General features: G+C 33.5%; 1 protein-coding gene across 2 annotated transcripts in view; it reads right to left on the reverse strand.

Moving 5' to 3' along the window:
* USP25 (ubiquitin specific peptidase 25) overlaps nucleotides 1-18,587 on the reverse strand; it is a 143,550-nt gene that overhangs the window by 45,649 nt on the left and 79,314 nt on the right. For both annotated transcript variants that reach the window (XM_081234059.1, XM_081234060.1), the window contains exons 10-17: nucleotides 14,556-14,704; nucleotides 9,124-9,251; nucleotides 8,678-8,773; nucleotides 6,959-7,120; nucleotides 6,122-6,345; nucleotides 3,074-3,144; nucleotides 1,870-2,098; nucleotides 238-438 (exon numbers count right to left, since the gene is read on the reverse strand). In XM_081234059.1, the coding sequence (XP_081090185.1) occupies nucleotides 238-438; nucleotides 1,870-2,098; nucleotides 3,074-3,144; nucleotides 6,122-6,345; nucleotides 6,959-7,120; nucleotides 8,678-8,773; nucleotides 9,124-9,251; nucleotides 14,556-14,704 (1,260 nt within the window). The remainder of the gene's footprint in view (nucleotides 1-237; nucleotides 439-1,869; nucleotides 2,099-3,073; nucleotides 3,145-6,121; nucleotides 6,346-6,958; nucleotides 7,121-8,677; nucleotides 8,774-9,123; nucleotides 9,252-14,555; nucleotides 14,705-18,587) is intronic.

Raw genomic sequence — 18,587 nt, forward strand, 5'->3', positions numbered from 1 at the left:
TTGAAAACGATATATATGTACATACAGTGTTATCAGGCAAAGGGGTAAACTAAATTGCTGCCTTTTATTATCTCTGAGTGATGGAGTTACAGATGATTTTTACTGGAGTCTTCATATTTTAGGATAACTAAAGTTTTATGTTGTTTTTGCTTTTTCAACGAGCATATCTTATTTTTATAATAAAATATCAATAATAAACATGATATTGATAATAAAATGCAATAAAAGCAGACTAACCTGTTGTCACAGAAGACTCTGACTCTCTCAATTTCTGAGATGCTAAAAGTTTTTCCTGTAAAGCTTTCTGGGCAAGCTGTGCATCCCATTCTTCTAGTTCTTTCTCAAATCGCTGGTTGTCTTCCTCAACAAAATCTCTTAAGTCTGGTGGTAGTGTTTCTATTCCAACAAGGGCCTGCCCAGTTTCTTTATTAAACTCCTCTGCAAATCATATTTCAAAAAACTATTATAAAATTAAGGATTAAAGGAAAAGTGCAAAGCTCAAAATAGAAGGTGTTTCAAATGTATTTAAAGTACAAATTATTACCACTTGGTGCATCAATATTACCTATATATTAAAAGAAAACTCAAACAAATGCTCAGAAAAACAATGATGCAAATATTTGATAATCCATTATAGGTAATGTTCTCAGCTTTTACTTTTAGGCTGAAGAGTAAAAAAATGGAACAAGACATAAGGTCAAAACTGTTTGCTACTTTTCAAACACTGACATAGTTCTACTTTTTCTATTATAAAATATCAGACGTTTGATTATTCATGAAGTAAAACTTACCACAAAATGAGAAGTAACTCATAACCTCGAAAGCTCAAAATAGAACTAAAATTCTTTTTCATCTGAAGCAGTTAAGTATAGCAATATACTTATATGCAATTTGAAAACTAATCAATCAATATAGCAAGATTTCTTTAAACATCACATAAGTAGTACTTAAAAGGGTTACTCAACCTCTACCACACACACACAAAATAAATTTTAGCTTTCAGTCATAAATGAACTGCCTAACTAGTTTTGCTAAATGGTTAAATACAAAAGGAAAGTTTATTTTTATCAGTCTCAACAAACCTTTATTAAGTGCTTTTTATATGCAAAGCCTATATTAGAATATGAGAAATAAAAAGATTAAGACATAGTATGAAATGGTCCCTGGCTTTGAGCAGATCAGAGTGAAGTGGGAAAGACAAGTCAACATACAATTCAAACACATAAGTGCCCAACAGAGGTATGCTATGATAACACAAGGAGGGATACTTTGTGGCAGGTCAAGGAAAACTTGGCAGAGCAGATGACATCTGAATTGAATCTTGAGAGATGAGAAAGAATTAGGCAAAAGAAGAAAGAAATAAGATCATTACTGGCAAAAAATAAAAACAGAAAACATAAGAACATATAGATATAAATGTATGAAATGATTTGGTGTGAGCCAAAGAAGTTCAAATATTAGTAAAGTACCTAAAGTTTGAAATGGACAATGGTTATAAATGAAGCTGGAGAGACAATTAGAGGCCAGAAAATGGAGGTTTTTTATGTTAGGTTAAGGAGCTTGAATATGAGTCAATGTTTGACATAGTCATTAAAGGGATTTTAACAAGGAGAAAGAAGTCCGATTGACATTTTATAACAGTTACTAAATAGTTAACTTTGAATACAAAATATATTCCAGTTTTCAGCCCGGGTCACATTACTTTTCAATTCCAGTTTTCCCACCTACAATAACCCAACAGCATTTCCTAATCATATTCATCACACTCTTTAGTAAACTACACTTAACTAATCACACCAGAGACCAGAGTCACGTAAAAGGGTTACTTATTTAAAAATTTATACCACCCTATATATTTCATATTCTTACCTTGTATTAAGAATTGTGGCTTATCATTTATGTACATTAAACAGTATGCACTGGCATTTCTATAACCACCAAAAGAGTCCCTCACTAGCTCTTCCCATGATGATTTTGTTACAGCAATATCATTGTACTTCATCCACCTGTTTTCACGATGATCAAAAATGTATGCCCAGTAGTGCCCGGCATTAGCTTGGCCTTCATGAACTAAAACAGCATGTAAGCGATAAGGAACCTAAATATGAAAAAGAAGAGTTAAACTGTAGTTATGTAGTCTATTACACCACATCCCATGAAACCCACAAACCATCTGACTGGAGGATCCCATAGGAGCATATGTTTTTTAACAAGAGTAAATTGGCTGGGATTAAAGTTTTGAAAAAATTAAACTATGAAATAAAAGAAGGCAGGGGGCAGAGAGGATAAGCAAACTAAAGACATGTAAAACAGACAGGTATGTAAATAAGATGATTTTCAAAACTTTGGAAATATATTTGTTGATCTATTTAAGTTAGTTCTTTCGAATAAAGAACTTATGATGAACATTTTTATATACAGCACATGATTTAAATCTTCACAATTATAAATTGATGGATGAGTTCAGCAAAATGGCTTATGTAATAAGCCATTATATGAGCCTCAGAAGTTAAAATGTAACTGAGCCCTTTACCTTCTCCCATAATTTTATTTACTTATTTGTTTGTTTGTTTATTTATTTTTGGCTGCGCAGGGTCTTTGTTGCTGCTCGCAGGCTTTCTCTAGTTGCGGTGAGTGGGGGGCTACTCTTCATGGCAGTGCACGGGTTCCAGGCGCGCGGGCTTAGTTGCTCCACAGCATGTAGGATCTTCCCGGCCCAGGGCTTGAACCCGTGTCCCCTGAATTGGCAGGTGGATTCTTAACCACTGCGCCACCAGGGAAGCCCCACTCCCATAATCTTAATATCGTTAAACAACCATATAATTTTCCCATAGAATTTTTTTTAAATGCTAAGGCCTTTTGGAAATTTTTGATAAATTTTATTATAAAAGAATAAAAAGGCAGGCAATAAATACAGTATGAGAATACAACTGAATGAGGAAAATATTAATATAAAAATCTTAAAGTTCAACAATTTTGTAACAAAAAGTATGAGAATTATGATAAATAACAAAGATAAATTAAAATATGTAAATAATTTTGATAATGCTTACTAGCTCAAAATTCAACTTACCTGTATCATAGATTTGTCAGAGTACATTAGTTCAATTGTGCGATGGATTCTAGATATGCTTTCCTGCAAATCTAAGGATAGAAGATGCCATTTAATGATTAACATCAAGTATGTTTCTACTGAGACTTATAAGGTAGGGAATAAGGGTTTTCCTACCAATATGTTAGAGAAATAAGAAAAAGTTTCTAAAACTGTTCTAAAACTTACTATTCAGAATTTGTATAAAATGAAATTTAGTTCTTAATAAAAGATATAGCACAAATGAAAAACAAAAACAAATATGGTTTATTTTAAAACTGTGCACAGCCAATAAAACTGAACTTTGTTCAAAGTTATAAAGGAAGTTTCCAATGAAAATTAAAGCTAAGCCCCCCTACATATTTGTATAAAACAGGAAAAACTTAATTTTTTTCCTATAGTTTATTCTTTTATTGCCCTAAATCAAGAATAAAGTTCTTTACCTTGATGAAGTTCCCCCTGTGTCAAAATATGTAAGTTTGGAGCCAGAGGAAATTTGGGCACATACGTGGAAAAGGGGAGCTATAACCTATACGAAAACCTTTAGAGTGAAATAAAATAACTTCACCACACATCACACACACACATACATATATGTATATGTACAGAAGTAACTGAATAAAAATCCACTTTAATCACCAACTGAAATAAAGTTATGAGACTCCCATTACTCATTATTTCTACTTCCAGTAGAAGTCTATCCTACAAAATTATTTAGAGGTAGGGATGTTTCAGTTGTTTTTTAAAAAGTGGAGACAACCTAAATATTTGTCAATAGGGAAATGGTTAAATTATAGTATAACCACACTATAATATGAAGCTGTTAAACAGAATCAGGAAAAAAACACCAAAGACTACAAAAGAAAATTAGGAACCTTAGACAAGGGAAAAGCCTTTTACAGCTTGTTAGAAAATCCAGTAACCATAAATGAAAAGACTCCCTCCCCAAATTTAAGAAAATCTATTATTATAGAAACAAAACAAAAACCAACATAAAGAAAATCAAATGACAAACTGGAAAAATATTATCTGCAGCATACACTACAGGCAACAGGTTAATACCCATAACATTAAAGTTTCTATTAAGCAATAAGAGAAAGACAAATAGTTCAATATAAAAAATGGGCAAAGGTCACAAATTTATAGAAAAATAGAATTTCACTCATAATTAATGAAATGCAAATCAAGACACTGAAATACCATTTTCATTTCAACTATCAGGCTACCAAATTAAAAAGTGCCCAGAGCTAGGGAGAATACTGGGAAACAGGTTCTCTCACACAAAATTATTGGGAATGTAAACTGCCTTATTGTTTTGGGAGGGAAATTTTTAAATAGTCAAAATTTTATGTATATACACTTTGGATCAGAAATGGCATTTTTAATATATTCAACTCAAAAAGTATGTTAATATGTATGCGGAAGGCCAGCTCTATTGGTAGTTAGTAACAACACAGAAATTGAATAAATTATGTCATATTCATATATTGGAATACTATGTAACAGTTTAAAAAATAATGCTAACAGCAAATATCATCAGGGATAAAAGAGAAAACAAATATTCCAAGGAAAAGCTTTAATACTTGATGTACAGTATTACAGGTCCAAAACCTTATGACATGTCTCTCAAGTTCCTCTAACTTAAATTGGCCAGAAGTGGACTCATCATATTCCTACTTCCTCCCCCAAGGTGGAAGGCCTGCTCCCCACCAGTCTGCTCATTTCCAAAGTGCATTCCATCTATGTAGTTATACATATCACTATGAAAACAAAGGGAATCATCCCTGATCCCCGCCCCCTCTCTCTTCCCTCTTGTCAATGACCCACATCAAAGAATATACCAAATTCATTTCTTTCCTCCCTCAATGCTACTACCTTGGTGTCGAAAGTTCTTAACTTTCAGCCTTCTGAATGTAATCTTATGAAAACAAACACAATCTGCCAAGTCCAGTAGAAAATTATCCAACACCTAGCACAGTATTCAGGAAAAACTATGTGCTTAATTAATGTTTACTAATGATTTCAAATACAAAAAATTCCTTATATATGAAAAATACTAAGGAAAATCTTTAGTTACTAATGCTGTTAGTTGCCATCACACCCTATTTACTCCCTATTAAATACGTACTGCTCTTTATTTCCATATTGTCTATAAAGCATCTAGTTGGGCATTTAAACAAGTGATATTGTTTAGTACAAGTCCAACCTTTTGGTATAAAAAGAGTAACTCCTAGATGTTTTTTTCATAGATCAATAAAATTAGGATAAAATTAGGGAGCAATAATAGGTTATTATATTTTGACATGCAAGAAAAATTATGATAAAACAACCATAAAATATTAATATCACTTCATTTTAAGAAAAAGGAGATTTTAACAACAGTAAAGTAGGATAAAAGTAAAGGAGATAATTTCAGAATAAAGGAGAGTTCCTTCCAAGCATGGACAGATGGCAACTTAACACTAACACACACACACACCCCACAGAGCACTGTCCTTACTTTTCTTATTTTACTACATGCCAGTTAAAACTCGTTATAGACTGGCACTGAGCTAATAGATCATATTTGGAAACCGACTAGAGCAGACTGAATATTAAAATTCACATTTCTAATTCTTCAACCTAAAGAAAACACTGTATCACTTGAACTCACTGCACAAACATCAAGGGAGGTACATAACTGATTAAGTACAAAATCTGATGCTGTATGATGTTTCACCAATGGAGTACCTGTGAATACCAGTTTGATATAAATTTAGAGCACTAAACCAGAAAATCAGACCATCTGTTAGGTCATTAATTAGCTAAGTAATACAGGGAAAATCTTTTGGTCTCTCTAAACCTGATATTAAGATCATAAAAAAGGAAGCCAAACTAGTTTATCTTACAGAAAACACTTTGTAGGGGGAAAAAAACCTTTATTAATATTTACACATGAAACCCATAATCCATAGGTGACTTCCCTTCTCAATTCTAACATTAATCATGTTCATCTGAGGTAGAGTAGCTCTGCTATGAGAAGCTTCTTACCTCTGGTGTCATTTTCTATTTCTGTCCTCCAGCGATGTAAACAGCTTTCTAGCACAGAGAGTTCCTCTTCTGTTATGTGTCTTGGTGCTGGATGCATGGGCAAATCTGGAGGCATCCGAGACTGAGTGAATGGTTTGTGTATTACTGATCTCGATGAAATGGCAGCTATTGATGCGGGTGATGTGCTTGGCAGTTCTGAAGGAGTTCCCTGCTGGTCTGTTGTGCTGTATTTTTAAAGCACAGAATATTCATTATTAAACTTTTCAAGTTGAAGCGCTGGACAATGATTATGTGTCAAACAAATAGCATTAAATTGGCTTATAATTTCAAAAAGAAAAAGTTTTCTTAAAAAAAACCCCAGAAATATGTGGATTAATCTAATAACCTAATGAGATTCTTAATATATGGAACTACATTACTATAAAATTGGAGCTTTATAGTAGAAATGGCTTAATCATATTTATTTATACAAATCTTACATATACCAGAATTATAAAACCTTCCCTTCCTAATACTTAGCAGCTCACATTACAGAAAATTTTCTAATTTAACAGTAGTATTTTCATGGATGAAAGGTTGATACATATAACATACAACCTAAAGTATAATTCTGAATGGAAAAAAGTATGATGAAAATTTCAATCCACAACCATAAAATCCATTGAAACAATGAAATAAGAAAGCCCCCAGAAGCATACAACCTTCTAAGTGAATGTCATCTTTTTAGAGTTCACTAAAATAAATCACAATATGCATTTTATAAAACCATCTTTAAAGGCATCAATTATTATAGAATACAGTAACATAGCTGTCTCTTCTATCAAGAAAACTTTTTACCTTGGTAATGTCTGTGATGGTACAGAACCACTAGATGGGGAACTAGCATCAATACCATCAACAGGAGAAGTGCAAACAGGTTTACTTGAGGCAAATTCCAACGCATACTGCAGAACATCCACCAAGGGGAATCGTTTGGGACCTGAACCATAGCTTAAATACCTGTTAACCATAAAATGTATGAATGCTTTCATTTGTGTATAAAGCACATTTTTTTCAATAATTGTTATAAAACATAATAAAAACACTTCAATAAATATTCCTCAACACTGAAATTAATTTTGCTTTCAAATGAAGATGGTAAAACTAAATATACACTCAAGAAATAAATTAAATATTCTCCAAAGGAACACAAAACCAAAGCTGATTAAGACTGAATGTGTGTATATACTGTTATAAATTTTAGATGCTGCTGTAAGTTGTAACCCAACAGTAAAATGAAAACTGACATTTCCATCTCCTGAGACTTTTATTTTTAGATCTGTTATCTGGTCTCAAGATGGTGACTAATATTATCCTCCCACGTCTGATTATTTTTCAATATGATTACTGATACCTTTTAAGAATTAAAACTATATTTTGAATAAAAAGTTTTAGGCTATTAACTTTCAAATTAATACTAAAACAAGGGAATACAGATTAGATCAGAGGTTTCAAACTGGGATCTTTCAGGCTACATTTCAGCCTGTAGACTCTTTTTTTTTTTGGCTTGTTGGGTCTTTGTTGCTGCGCACGGCCTTTCTCTAGGTGCGGCAAGCGAGGGCCACTCCTCGTTGCAGTGCTCGGGCTTCTCATTTGCAGTGGCCTCTCTTATTGAGCACGGGCTCTAGGTGTGCAGCCTTCAGTAGTTGCAGCACAGGGCCTCAGTAGTTGTGGCACTCGGGCCCTAGAGTGCATGGGCTTCAGTAGTTGTGGCACGTGGGCTCAGTAGTCGTGGCTCGCGCGCTCTAGAGCGCAGGCTCAGTAGTTGTGGCGCACGGGCCCAGCCGCTCCACGGCACGTGGGATCTTCCCAGACCAGGGACTGAACCCGTGTCCCCTGCATTGGCAGGCGGACTCCCAACCACTGCGCCACCAGGGAAGTCCCCAGCCTGTAGACTTTTGTCTGAACTACAGAATATTTCATACTCTAGATTCTGGCTTCTTCTGGAAACAATGCAAAGCTACAGACAATAGGAAGATGATGTTCACACGTGGCACCGCCTACTAGTGCAGATAGCAGCTACCCTCTCTCCACAGGGATGTGCTGTCTGACTCCCTTTGCCCACCAGCTTACACTTGATTTGCTTCCCTTCTTTATAAAGCCTCCATGAGCCTCTCGTAGGCATCTGAGTTTGTATCTTCTGTGTTAAGGAGAAAAACTCAGTTACGGTTCGTTTTAAGGGAAATCTCAAGAGTAATATTTAGTCTCACACAAGAAGAAATCTCAATCATAGATTAGTTTAACTTTACATCTATTTTTAGTACCATGTGTATTACCTCTTGATGGTAGGAATATTTAATTTTAAACAATAAAATCATCTCCTAATGCCAAATATGAATTATTTTAGTCTCTAACGAAACTCAAGCCTAAAGTATTCAAGCAAAATATCAATCCAGAATGATTATTTACTCCTAGAATCACAAATCATTCAAAGCAAATTTTAAGTTAAAGCTCTAGACGGTCACTAAAAATATGACTTCCTATAGTTAGCTCATAATTTCACAAAAGTTTCAATACCTTTCAAGTCTCTGTTGTAATACTGTGAGGTAATCTTTTAGTCTCTTGATCTCTTCCCTCTTAATTCTTGTTATTTCTCTGTTTCTATGCATGTATCTATCAGGAAAAAGAAATACAGCAATTATTAGTATTTGCAAATATAGAAGTAGACACAATATTAAGTCTAGCCATCACCACAGAAGATCAACTGATCCAAAATTTTATAATAAAACATCACACAGACAATACAAATTAGTATTTTTCCTTATAACACTATTCCCAGTAACTATATTTTTCTAAATAAAAAGAGAACTCCATTTTCCTTGACAAATAGTATTAGATACATTATGCAAAAAGTAAAAATTATTTTAAGGAAATTAAGCAAAAATTTTCTCTAAGCACAATAACTCTTCACTGGATACTGAACTATTTCAAAACTAAGTCATGCTGTATATACCAAACCATACCTGTCCAGATATAAAACTTGAGGAAATTCCAATTTGTTGTGAATTTTTTCTGGTCTTCCCAATGCCTGATTAAATTCAAATCTTGACAATTCAAACGTTAACACAGGTGGTAGTTCAGTAAACCAATGCTGAAAGAAAACAGTAACAAAACCCCTTAATCTCACCTTTCTGTTTTCTCCATTGCAATTTTAGGCACAGGATGTTAGTTAGCAGTGGCATTTTTATATGCATCATAATAATGCTAACATCACAAATAATTGATTGGGTATACAATTTAGTTAAAACTCGACTTCCTCCTAAAAGTTTTTCACACCTTTTGAAAATTCCAATGGGGTAACACACAACCAGGAAAGAGAAAAATCTAATGACTCTCCTTCTTCAATGATTAATTCTTTACATTAGAATTTCTAACCCAAAGAGAAAGACACTGAATAAAAGTATGGCTTAGTATCTCAAGTCTTCTGGCTTCTTCAATATTATGTCACAATTACTATCAGGAATGGCACATATACTTAATACAATCAACCACCCTGTCAAAAACCTGTGACAAATTAACATGTAGGAGGTAGTACACTAAAGAAAAAAAAATATTTTATAGCATAAATGATCACAATTTTCATGCTAAAACTAGAAACTGATACTTTCCTGTTTTAAATTTAATGTTCCCACTGGAATTTTGACAAATTTGAGAAAAAGATCTATCACTAGCAAACAGTTTATACTGATGATAACTACATTTAATATTTTAAAAAATGACTAGTGCTTAAAGAATTGAATGCCTCACTGCTATGAGGCAACTCCTCCACACACTTTGGCAACTGTTCAGTTAAGCGTGAAATGCAACAAAACTTCAAAATTATTTCAATAAACAGAGTCAAGCTTTACATAAACCTTATTTATTTAAAGAGAAAGAAAAAGGAACAAACTTGTGAATTAACAAATACAGAAGTATAAAATAATGTAACAAGTATCTCTAAAGTGCTTATTTTAAGCCATGCAATATACTTCTGTAAAAAGAAATTGTTGCATACTATATCGTGTATGGTATTTTCAAGTGCCACAAAATGTCACCACATAAATGTCAATAAGCTAAGAGTATGCTAATTTAAATTCAAACGTTCAAGAAAAAGAAAAGCAGAAACTGCACATGTGGCAAACTGAATATGATCTTGAAAGTTGCTACTTTTCTGTAAATAAAATCAATAAAATAAATCGTTATTAAAAACTATTTCTCCCTCCCAAAATGCTAATGATTAACTGAATTGAGATTTCCTGAGTTGGATTTGGTTTACCTTTAACTAAAAGTTGAAGTTTAAGGAATTTGCTTTATGGATATTACCTGAAACTAACTAGAGAAAGTTATGGAAGATCTAATATTAGAAACATCTCTTAAGTTTTAAAATTTCTTGAGCAAAGTTTGCTTATTTGCTTTGTTCTCCCATGGCATTGGAAATATTTTTTTTTAGTTAGCTTTAATCCACACCTAAACTTACTATTAAGAATTAAAATATACCCCACACCTATCACAAGGAAAACGTATGATGCCTTAGGATGATATTCTCCATTCCATTTTATAATACTCAAACAAGTAGATTTCAAGTACTGTTACCTTCATTTTTTCTTGCAATGCTTTAAATGTTACTATTTAAAATTAAATCTAAGTATTAACTTTAAATAGTTAACATACTTTAATTCATGGGAACCTACAATGGCCAACAGAAATGAAACGACCCAAACTGGCGGTATGCTTCTCTGTAAACCATAAATAGTCCAGGAAATAGGTTCCATATCTTATGAAAGAATGTTCATAATATATTATGTAATATGTCTCTGTGTGCATCTGTTTCCTCCAACAGCAGTGACAGTTTTTTCCTACTACAGGAGTGGAAGGATTTCACTTTTTCATTATAATGCTATCAGGACAAGAGATAGCCAGACCATTCCCTAAATTCATTTACAAAAATACTATGGGTATGTCTAGCTCTGTGATTTTTAGATCACAAGTACAGCAGTATATAAGTAGAAGTTCAAATAATATAAAACAATGAGACTTTTTTCTTTCAAAATATTTTTCCATTCAGTAAAACTCTATCTTTATCCCTAATCTAACCGGTATGCCACGCTGTGAGACACAGGTCATTAAAGGTAAAAATGATGCTTATATTCTCCATATCTCAAAACACATATCATTATGATTACTATTATTATTACTACATTATAAAATGAACTGACAGGGGTAATAGATTTCTGCAGAATGACAAAAGAACTTAGATAATCAGCAATGGCAACAGCAGTACTCCTGAATTTACTGTAAATATAAATCTGACCTGTTAAAATATTTTCTAGAGAGAATGTGGCCATTTTTATGAGTAAATAGCTGATTTTTCTATTAATATGTTTTAACTACCTTGCTTTTGGAAGATTACATGAATATGGGGCGGGGGGGAACAAGAAAAAACAGACCTATCATTGCAAATTCCCCACAGAACACCAAACAAAGCTAGGATATAAACTAAGCACGAGAAGGGAAAACTTGCAATTCCAATTCAAAAATTAGTTTCAGTCATTTAATTAATTGCCTTCACTCCTTTGCCCTACATATTTCCTATATAATATCTCCATATATCTAATATAGTACATGTAGGTATTATTTCTATAACTTAGTTTTTTAATTAAAGCTCTGTAAAATTTCTCTCAGCACTTTGATTATAACTTGGTACAACTTTGTGAAGGGAAATTTGGCAGTACTTACATTTTTAAATGAGTATGCCCTGTGACCTAAAGATTCCACTTCTAACTATCCTTCATTCTTAAGTGCTCAAGGGTATTTACAGGAAGACATTCCTTGAAATAATTCTTTGTCCAACTACTGTCTCACAGAAGAATTACAACAATTTAATTTTATACATACGGGCTACAGTGATACTATGCAGGTTCTAAATAGAATGATGAAAAGCTATATACTGACATGGAAGGATGCTCACAATATACTGGTAAGTAAAAAAATGCAAGTCTCAGGACAGTATGAACAGACAAATATAATATTTATATGTGCATAGCAATCGTCTAAAAGGATGTACATCATACTACTAGTAGTGAATACCCACACCAAAAGTGAGGTGTTTACTCTTTGAAATTCTTTCTCTCCAATAGGCAATCAAAAAATAGCTCCAGGTTTCTTGGAGAGTATAACTCATCTACAAATGGCAAAACATTTAATTAAGATTTATGATTTAGAAAAATATCTTACATATAATCATTTTTAATTTATTCAGTTGCCTCTTGGTAATCATTACAGAAATGTAAACTCTTACAGCCCACTGGATGTTTTAACATAAGCAATTCTGGAGACTAGAGATCTTCCTATATTAGTTGGCCCCAGCTATTTCAGGAAAAAAAAAAAAAAATGTTTTCTGTATCAAAGTAGAATCAATAATTTTTTATTAAATAATAGTGTAAGAGATAAAAGGTATTAACATCGGGGATTATGCCAATTTAGAAACAAGCCTAAAATGCTACCCATTGGTCTTTATAGAGAAACAAAATAGCTTTTCTGAAGGACATAATAAGACTATAATTTAAGGGTGTTACTAAAAACTTTTAAGATATTCTGCTCTAGTCGGTGACAGTCATTTAAACCAGGTTGAATTATTATTGAAACCACCGTGTTCAAAAAATCTAGGCAACTGGTACTAGGAATCACAGGTAATCAAATTTGCTATTATTGAGACTGCTTAGAAACTGAATTCAGAGATGACAACAAACCACTGTGTATCTTAGGTTAGATGGGAAAACCTAAGCAGAAGATATATATTGTAGTATAGGGCATTCAGAGTATGAAGCCAAAGACAGAGGACAAACTAGATTTTTTTAAAAATAAATAATGACAATCAGAGTCAATGTAAGAAAAACATTTTTAAAAGCTAGGAATATGTGAGAAAGATTATTTACCAATTATTAAATTATTTACCAATAAACCATAGTGTGTTTCATTTATAAGCTACTTTGACAATGTGAGGAAAATGCCATCCCTTTTTTCCCTGACCAAACCCATCATTCTTTTGTTTAATAGGAAACAGATCGCACTTTATGGGGCTCTGCTCACTTGTTCCATTTTGGGATCCTTGGAAAGTCCCAATCTTTACAGATCTGTTTCCCAATCAGTAAAATAAATAAGCTTAATTTAAGTATTCTTAGTTAAAGGTCTATATCAGAGTCATCTGTGGAGCTCTGGTGGCCATATACCATATCCTTACCCTAGATTCTGATTCGATAGCTTTGAAGTGAGGTCTAGGTAACTGTTGAGAATCACTGAAATAGATGTTCTATGATGTAGAGAGAAAAACTATGTCAAATATTTTCTCTCTCTCAAAAAAACAGCCAAAAAATAGTAAATATTATTTATTTCCTTTTTTGTTTGAGTATGTGAGGGAAGAAAAGGAAATGAGGATGGCGTTAGAATTACATCTTTTTAAAAAAGCATACAACTCAAATAAAAGCAATTTATCCTGAAAAATACAAGAACCTAGTCCCTTTTTAGATAAACAGAGATGCCATCACTTAATATTTATTAAGTACCTATTCAGAATAAAGACCTTGGAAACTTTTTTAATATGACTGAGACATTTCATTCAGTCAGTCAATATGTATTATATAAATTTATCTGCAGTCACCACACTGCCTTAGAGATACAGTAGTGAGTGGCACAGATGAAGACCCCCACCCTCATGCACAGAATTTACATCTAGACAGCTATCAGCAATTGCTTAATGATGACTGATTTCAGCGCACATAATCTGTCCTTTATCCTTTACTCTATTACTCTAGAAGAATATATGGATGGAAGGATATACAGATGGAGTTAGAGAGATGAATTGAGAGATGGAGATAGGTTATTAGACAGAGACCAGTGGAGACAGATAAATAGGTTTGTAATATATTTTTTTAATTCTTTCTTTCTTGAGAAAGGAAGTTTTTTCATCTGTCCTTCAGGCAATCACACAGTAATTTTACAAGAAAAGGAGTGTGGTGTTGCCTACTTGGGTGTGGACATATTCCAACAATATTTGATGTAAGTAACATATGTCTATATAAAATTCCACTCTAACATCAGTGTTTTTCTTCCTTACTTCCAGGACTAGCATGCTGTAATGGCTGGTACCATGACTGAAAAGTCTTAAAAGACTGAACAGTGTCCTAAAGGAGGATTTTAACATCAAATTTTGAGAAAAATTTTAAATGAAAATTTAACTTATAGACTGTATTGACTCTGCAGGTTTCCCAAATATGTATACATTATCATAATTAAATCCAAATACATTTTCTGAGTATTCTCTCAATTATTAGTAGCTATATCCTTACAGCCTTAAATTGCACTTCACAACATTTTAAGGAAGACCTGAAGGGAAGGGGAATAAAGATGCTAAACTCACCTCTTGGCCAGACTTTCCTGAATTTTCTGAATGTAAAGACTCAATTTCTCCTTCAATCATGGCAGCTTCTAGGCACTCATGTAGATCTTTGAATCCATTGACCTGAAGTGGGTACTGACCAAACATTTCAGTATTTTCAAATTTTTTACCTATAAGAGGGGGGAAATTAATATTCAATATGGCCTTTTAGCTACTAAAAGTAAATAGATGTATATAGTAATTATCTCCTGAACCTGAAAACTATAACTGTTTATGCTCCAGACAGTAGTAGCTGGTATAATTTTCCTATTGGTTTGTACATGTACAGATGTATATTCACACCCAGCTATGCTATAGATATTACACACCCCTATGTGTGTATGTAATTACATACATGCATATGTAAGTACATATTATGTATATATGTATACAAACATACATATTTATATATATATATGTTTATTCCTTAAAAAAGTACCTTCTAAGGGTAAGAGACTGTGATAACATTGAGAATATATATAGAAGTGCACAAAAGAGATATGGTCTCTGAGCTGAGGAAGCTCCTATCCTCTTCTGGAAAAAGCCATTATACATATTAATTGTACATATAATTATGAACAAACAATTGTTTATTATTGCAGATGTTATAAAAGGGGTGGTGAGACAGAGTGCTGTGAGAAGGTATAAAAACGGGAAACAAACCTAGTCTTTAGGGCTGGAGGGTGAAGCAGGGAAAACTTCCATATCAAAATGACATTTATGCTGAGACTGTAAAGGTGAAAGGGAGTTGGCCAGGCCACAACGTCGGGGAGCCAGAATATTCTTGGCCAAGCAACAGGACACGCAAAGACTTTCAGGCTGCAAAGAACTTGGCATGTTTTAACGAATTAAGGGAAGGAAAGTACAGCTTATGGGAGCAAGACGGCGATGACCATGAAGAGTTAGGTGAGGGATCAAAATCAAATTCTTAACAAAGTCTAGTAGTCCTTGTTAAGAACTTTTTTCCAGTATATTCTGAATATAATGGAAAGCCACTGAATAATTAAATCTAGGAATAAGAGGCTCAGATTTATATCTCTGAAACATCCTTATGGTTTCTGTGTTAAGTGAGTGATAGACTGTTAGGAGACTATTATAGAATCTGTCTAAAAATAAAGGTAGCACTGAATAGGGTGTTAGTAAAAGTGTATAAAAACAGATGAAATGATATACACACATTTATAAATATATACAAAAGGGAACACCAATAGGACTTGATTGAATGGCTCATAGGCAGGATGCGGAATAGAAGAGAAAGGAAGGTATCAAGAATGATACTCAGATTTTTAGCATGAACAACTGAATTGATTTTTATGTACTGAAAGGGGCACCAGTGAAGAGGAGTTTTTTTTTTTTTTACTTTTGTTTTAAGGCAGCAGGGAAAATCATTGGTTTCGAATGGCCCATAAGATTTCAAGTTGAAAAGAGTTGGACATAAATAAGTCTGTAACTAAGACTGGTGTGAGGCTACAAATTGGAGAATTGCTAGCTTATTGATAGCAGGAAATCAAGGAAGTGAATGAGACTGCCCAAGGAATTATCTGACAGGAAGAGGAAGAGGACCTAAGCTGATTCCCAAGGATCTCCTACCTTTAGATACAGAAAGAACTATAAATATAACTCATAAGAAGTACCCACAGAGGCATGAGAAAGCCAAGATAATATGGTGTGATAGAAGCCAGAGAAGTGTTTTTAAGGAAAGAGTGGGAAAAAGGGGGAGAAGGAGAGAGTGGAGTCAACAGCATTAATAGTTGATAAGAATTCAATAAGAACCGAGAGGGATCCAATGGAGTAACACACATGTAAGAAATCAATAACCTTAAAAAGACCCTTTTAGAAGAGGTCTGGGGACAGAAAATGAAAGTGGGACAGGTAGAATAATTGGAGAAATAGCAGGTGAAAACAAACTCCTCACTTTAAAGGAACTTATTTCTGAATAAGACTGACTGAAAAAGAGCATGTGAAGGGAGATTTTTTTTTTAATTTTAAAGATGTGAAACACCAGAGCATGTCTAAATATTGATGAGAAAGACAGTGAAAGGAAGAAGCTAAAGATACAGAAAAAAAGCAAGATAATGGACAGAATAAGACCTGAGTGAAAACATGAAAGGATGAGATTCTGAGCACATGTAATGAATAGCCACTGATATTAGACTAAATATTTCCTCTATTACCTGGAGGGAAAAATAAAAGAATGTGGTAGAGGTTGGAATGGATCCAAGTTGGGAAGCCTGAACTCGTATATATGAGGAACTCACTTTTAAGAACTATGATAAAAAAGTTATAAGCACAAAATTAAGATTCAGGGCCTTAGCCAGGACCCATGGTTAGGCTTCATTAACTTCATGGTAAATCCATGAAATTTGAGTTAAGATCTTTCTCAGAAAATGAAGAGACAAAGAAATTAGATTAGAGGTAGAAAAACTGGAAATTGTTATTGCAGAAAATGGGAAAGAAGACAGTGATTAAACAAAACAAAGATGACTGCCAGGTACGGTTACAGGCTTGGGACCAGTGAAGCTTAGAGTCACTACAACTTTATGATCCACTACAGTTAGCTCATTTGAGTGACTTTCTCCTAGCAGCAGTCAGGTTCTCAGTACATGCAGAGAGAAGAGGAATAGTTCCATGAAGGTCAGAGACTAGCCAGAGAGGTGGTGCCAAAAGGGAATGAGGGGAAAGAGTTTTAGAAATGTATAAGGATGATCATAATGGACAAGGAAGGAAGTAAAGCAAAGACAGAGAAGAACAGAATGGAGGGGTCAACGGCCTAGAAATTCTAGAAGAGTTGAAGAAGTTTTGCAATACTTTAGTAAGCAAACTGAAAATCACCCCTAATTGAGAGTCACTAGTCTAAAAAAAGGCATTAAGAAGATATATGTAAAAATAATAAAGTGTTCTAAAATAAATTGTTAACAAAGCAAACACAGAGTTCACCTGGAAATGTATTAAAATCACATTCATGCAGCACAGTAGCCTTTAAACAACTTACCAAAACCAAGTACAAAGACTTCACTGATTGAGAAATTTTAATAATCACTTTTAAGAATCCAGATAATATAGGTAGAAGTGCTCATGACAAGTATTACAAATAATGCCCAGTCACAACCTGATTAGAGCTCCTCTTCTGCTATATACAGTGTTCTACTTCAAATAAAAACTGGTATGATAGTGTGGACATCCCAAATTGGAATACAATGCACTGTATAAAATATTCCACTATTTATATAATGAATATTTAGCATTTGAGGCAAACAAAATGTACTAACACCTCAATATAACCTTTAGGATGTGTGATTAAATCCTGAGTTAGTGTCTACCTTTTTCCAAATCTCAAATATAAAACTACATTCAAACAAAACTTCATGGGAATCCATCACTTAAGATACTGAAGAAAAATTAATTTCCCACATTTTATACTTTGGGTGAACTTTCAAAAGCTGATGTATAGGGTCACTTGGGAATAACAATTTTTCAAAAATGTATGCTTTGGGACTTAGTAATATTATTACTTGAAGTATATCTTATGAGTCAGTTCCCTGCCCTTTTTAGGAAAACCAAAGAGTAACTGGTGAGGCCTGGATTTTACGTAACAGGAATAGTGTCACTCAACTGATTTTTCAAAAGACAGAGTACAACTCTTTCTTGAAAACTATATTCTGAAGAATTTTATAATCACCCCCAAAATGGAAACCCTGCAATACCCTGACTATGCTAAGTTGCTAAGTATAGCTTTCAACATGCATAGACTTGAAACCCTCAAAAACAGTGACCATCATACCAAGCCCAGTATTAAACTCCAATATTATTTTTAAAAGATCCACCAATTGCTCCCTTAATCCCTATATCCTAACAATTCACAGTATCACAGAACCTGTCCCAGGCAAAGAACATCAGGACAACATTAACTAAGTACCAAGTAGCATATGACAATATACTCTGTACTTTCCTTTACATGCACTCAATTCTTTGCTTTTTATATAAATGATTAGCAGTAGCAATGCAGCAGAAACT

The sequence above is a fragment of the Mesoplodon bidens genome, assembly GCF_964165515.1.
Source record: "Mesoplodon bidens genome assembly, chromosome: 5".
NCBI lineage: Eukaryota > Metazoa > Chordata > Mammalia > Artiodactyla > Ziphiidae > Mesoplodon > Mesoplodon bidens.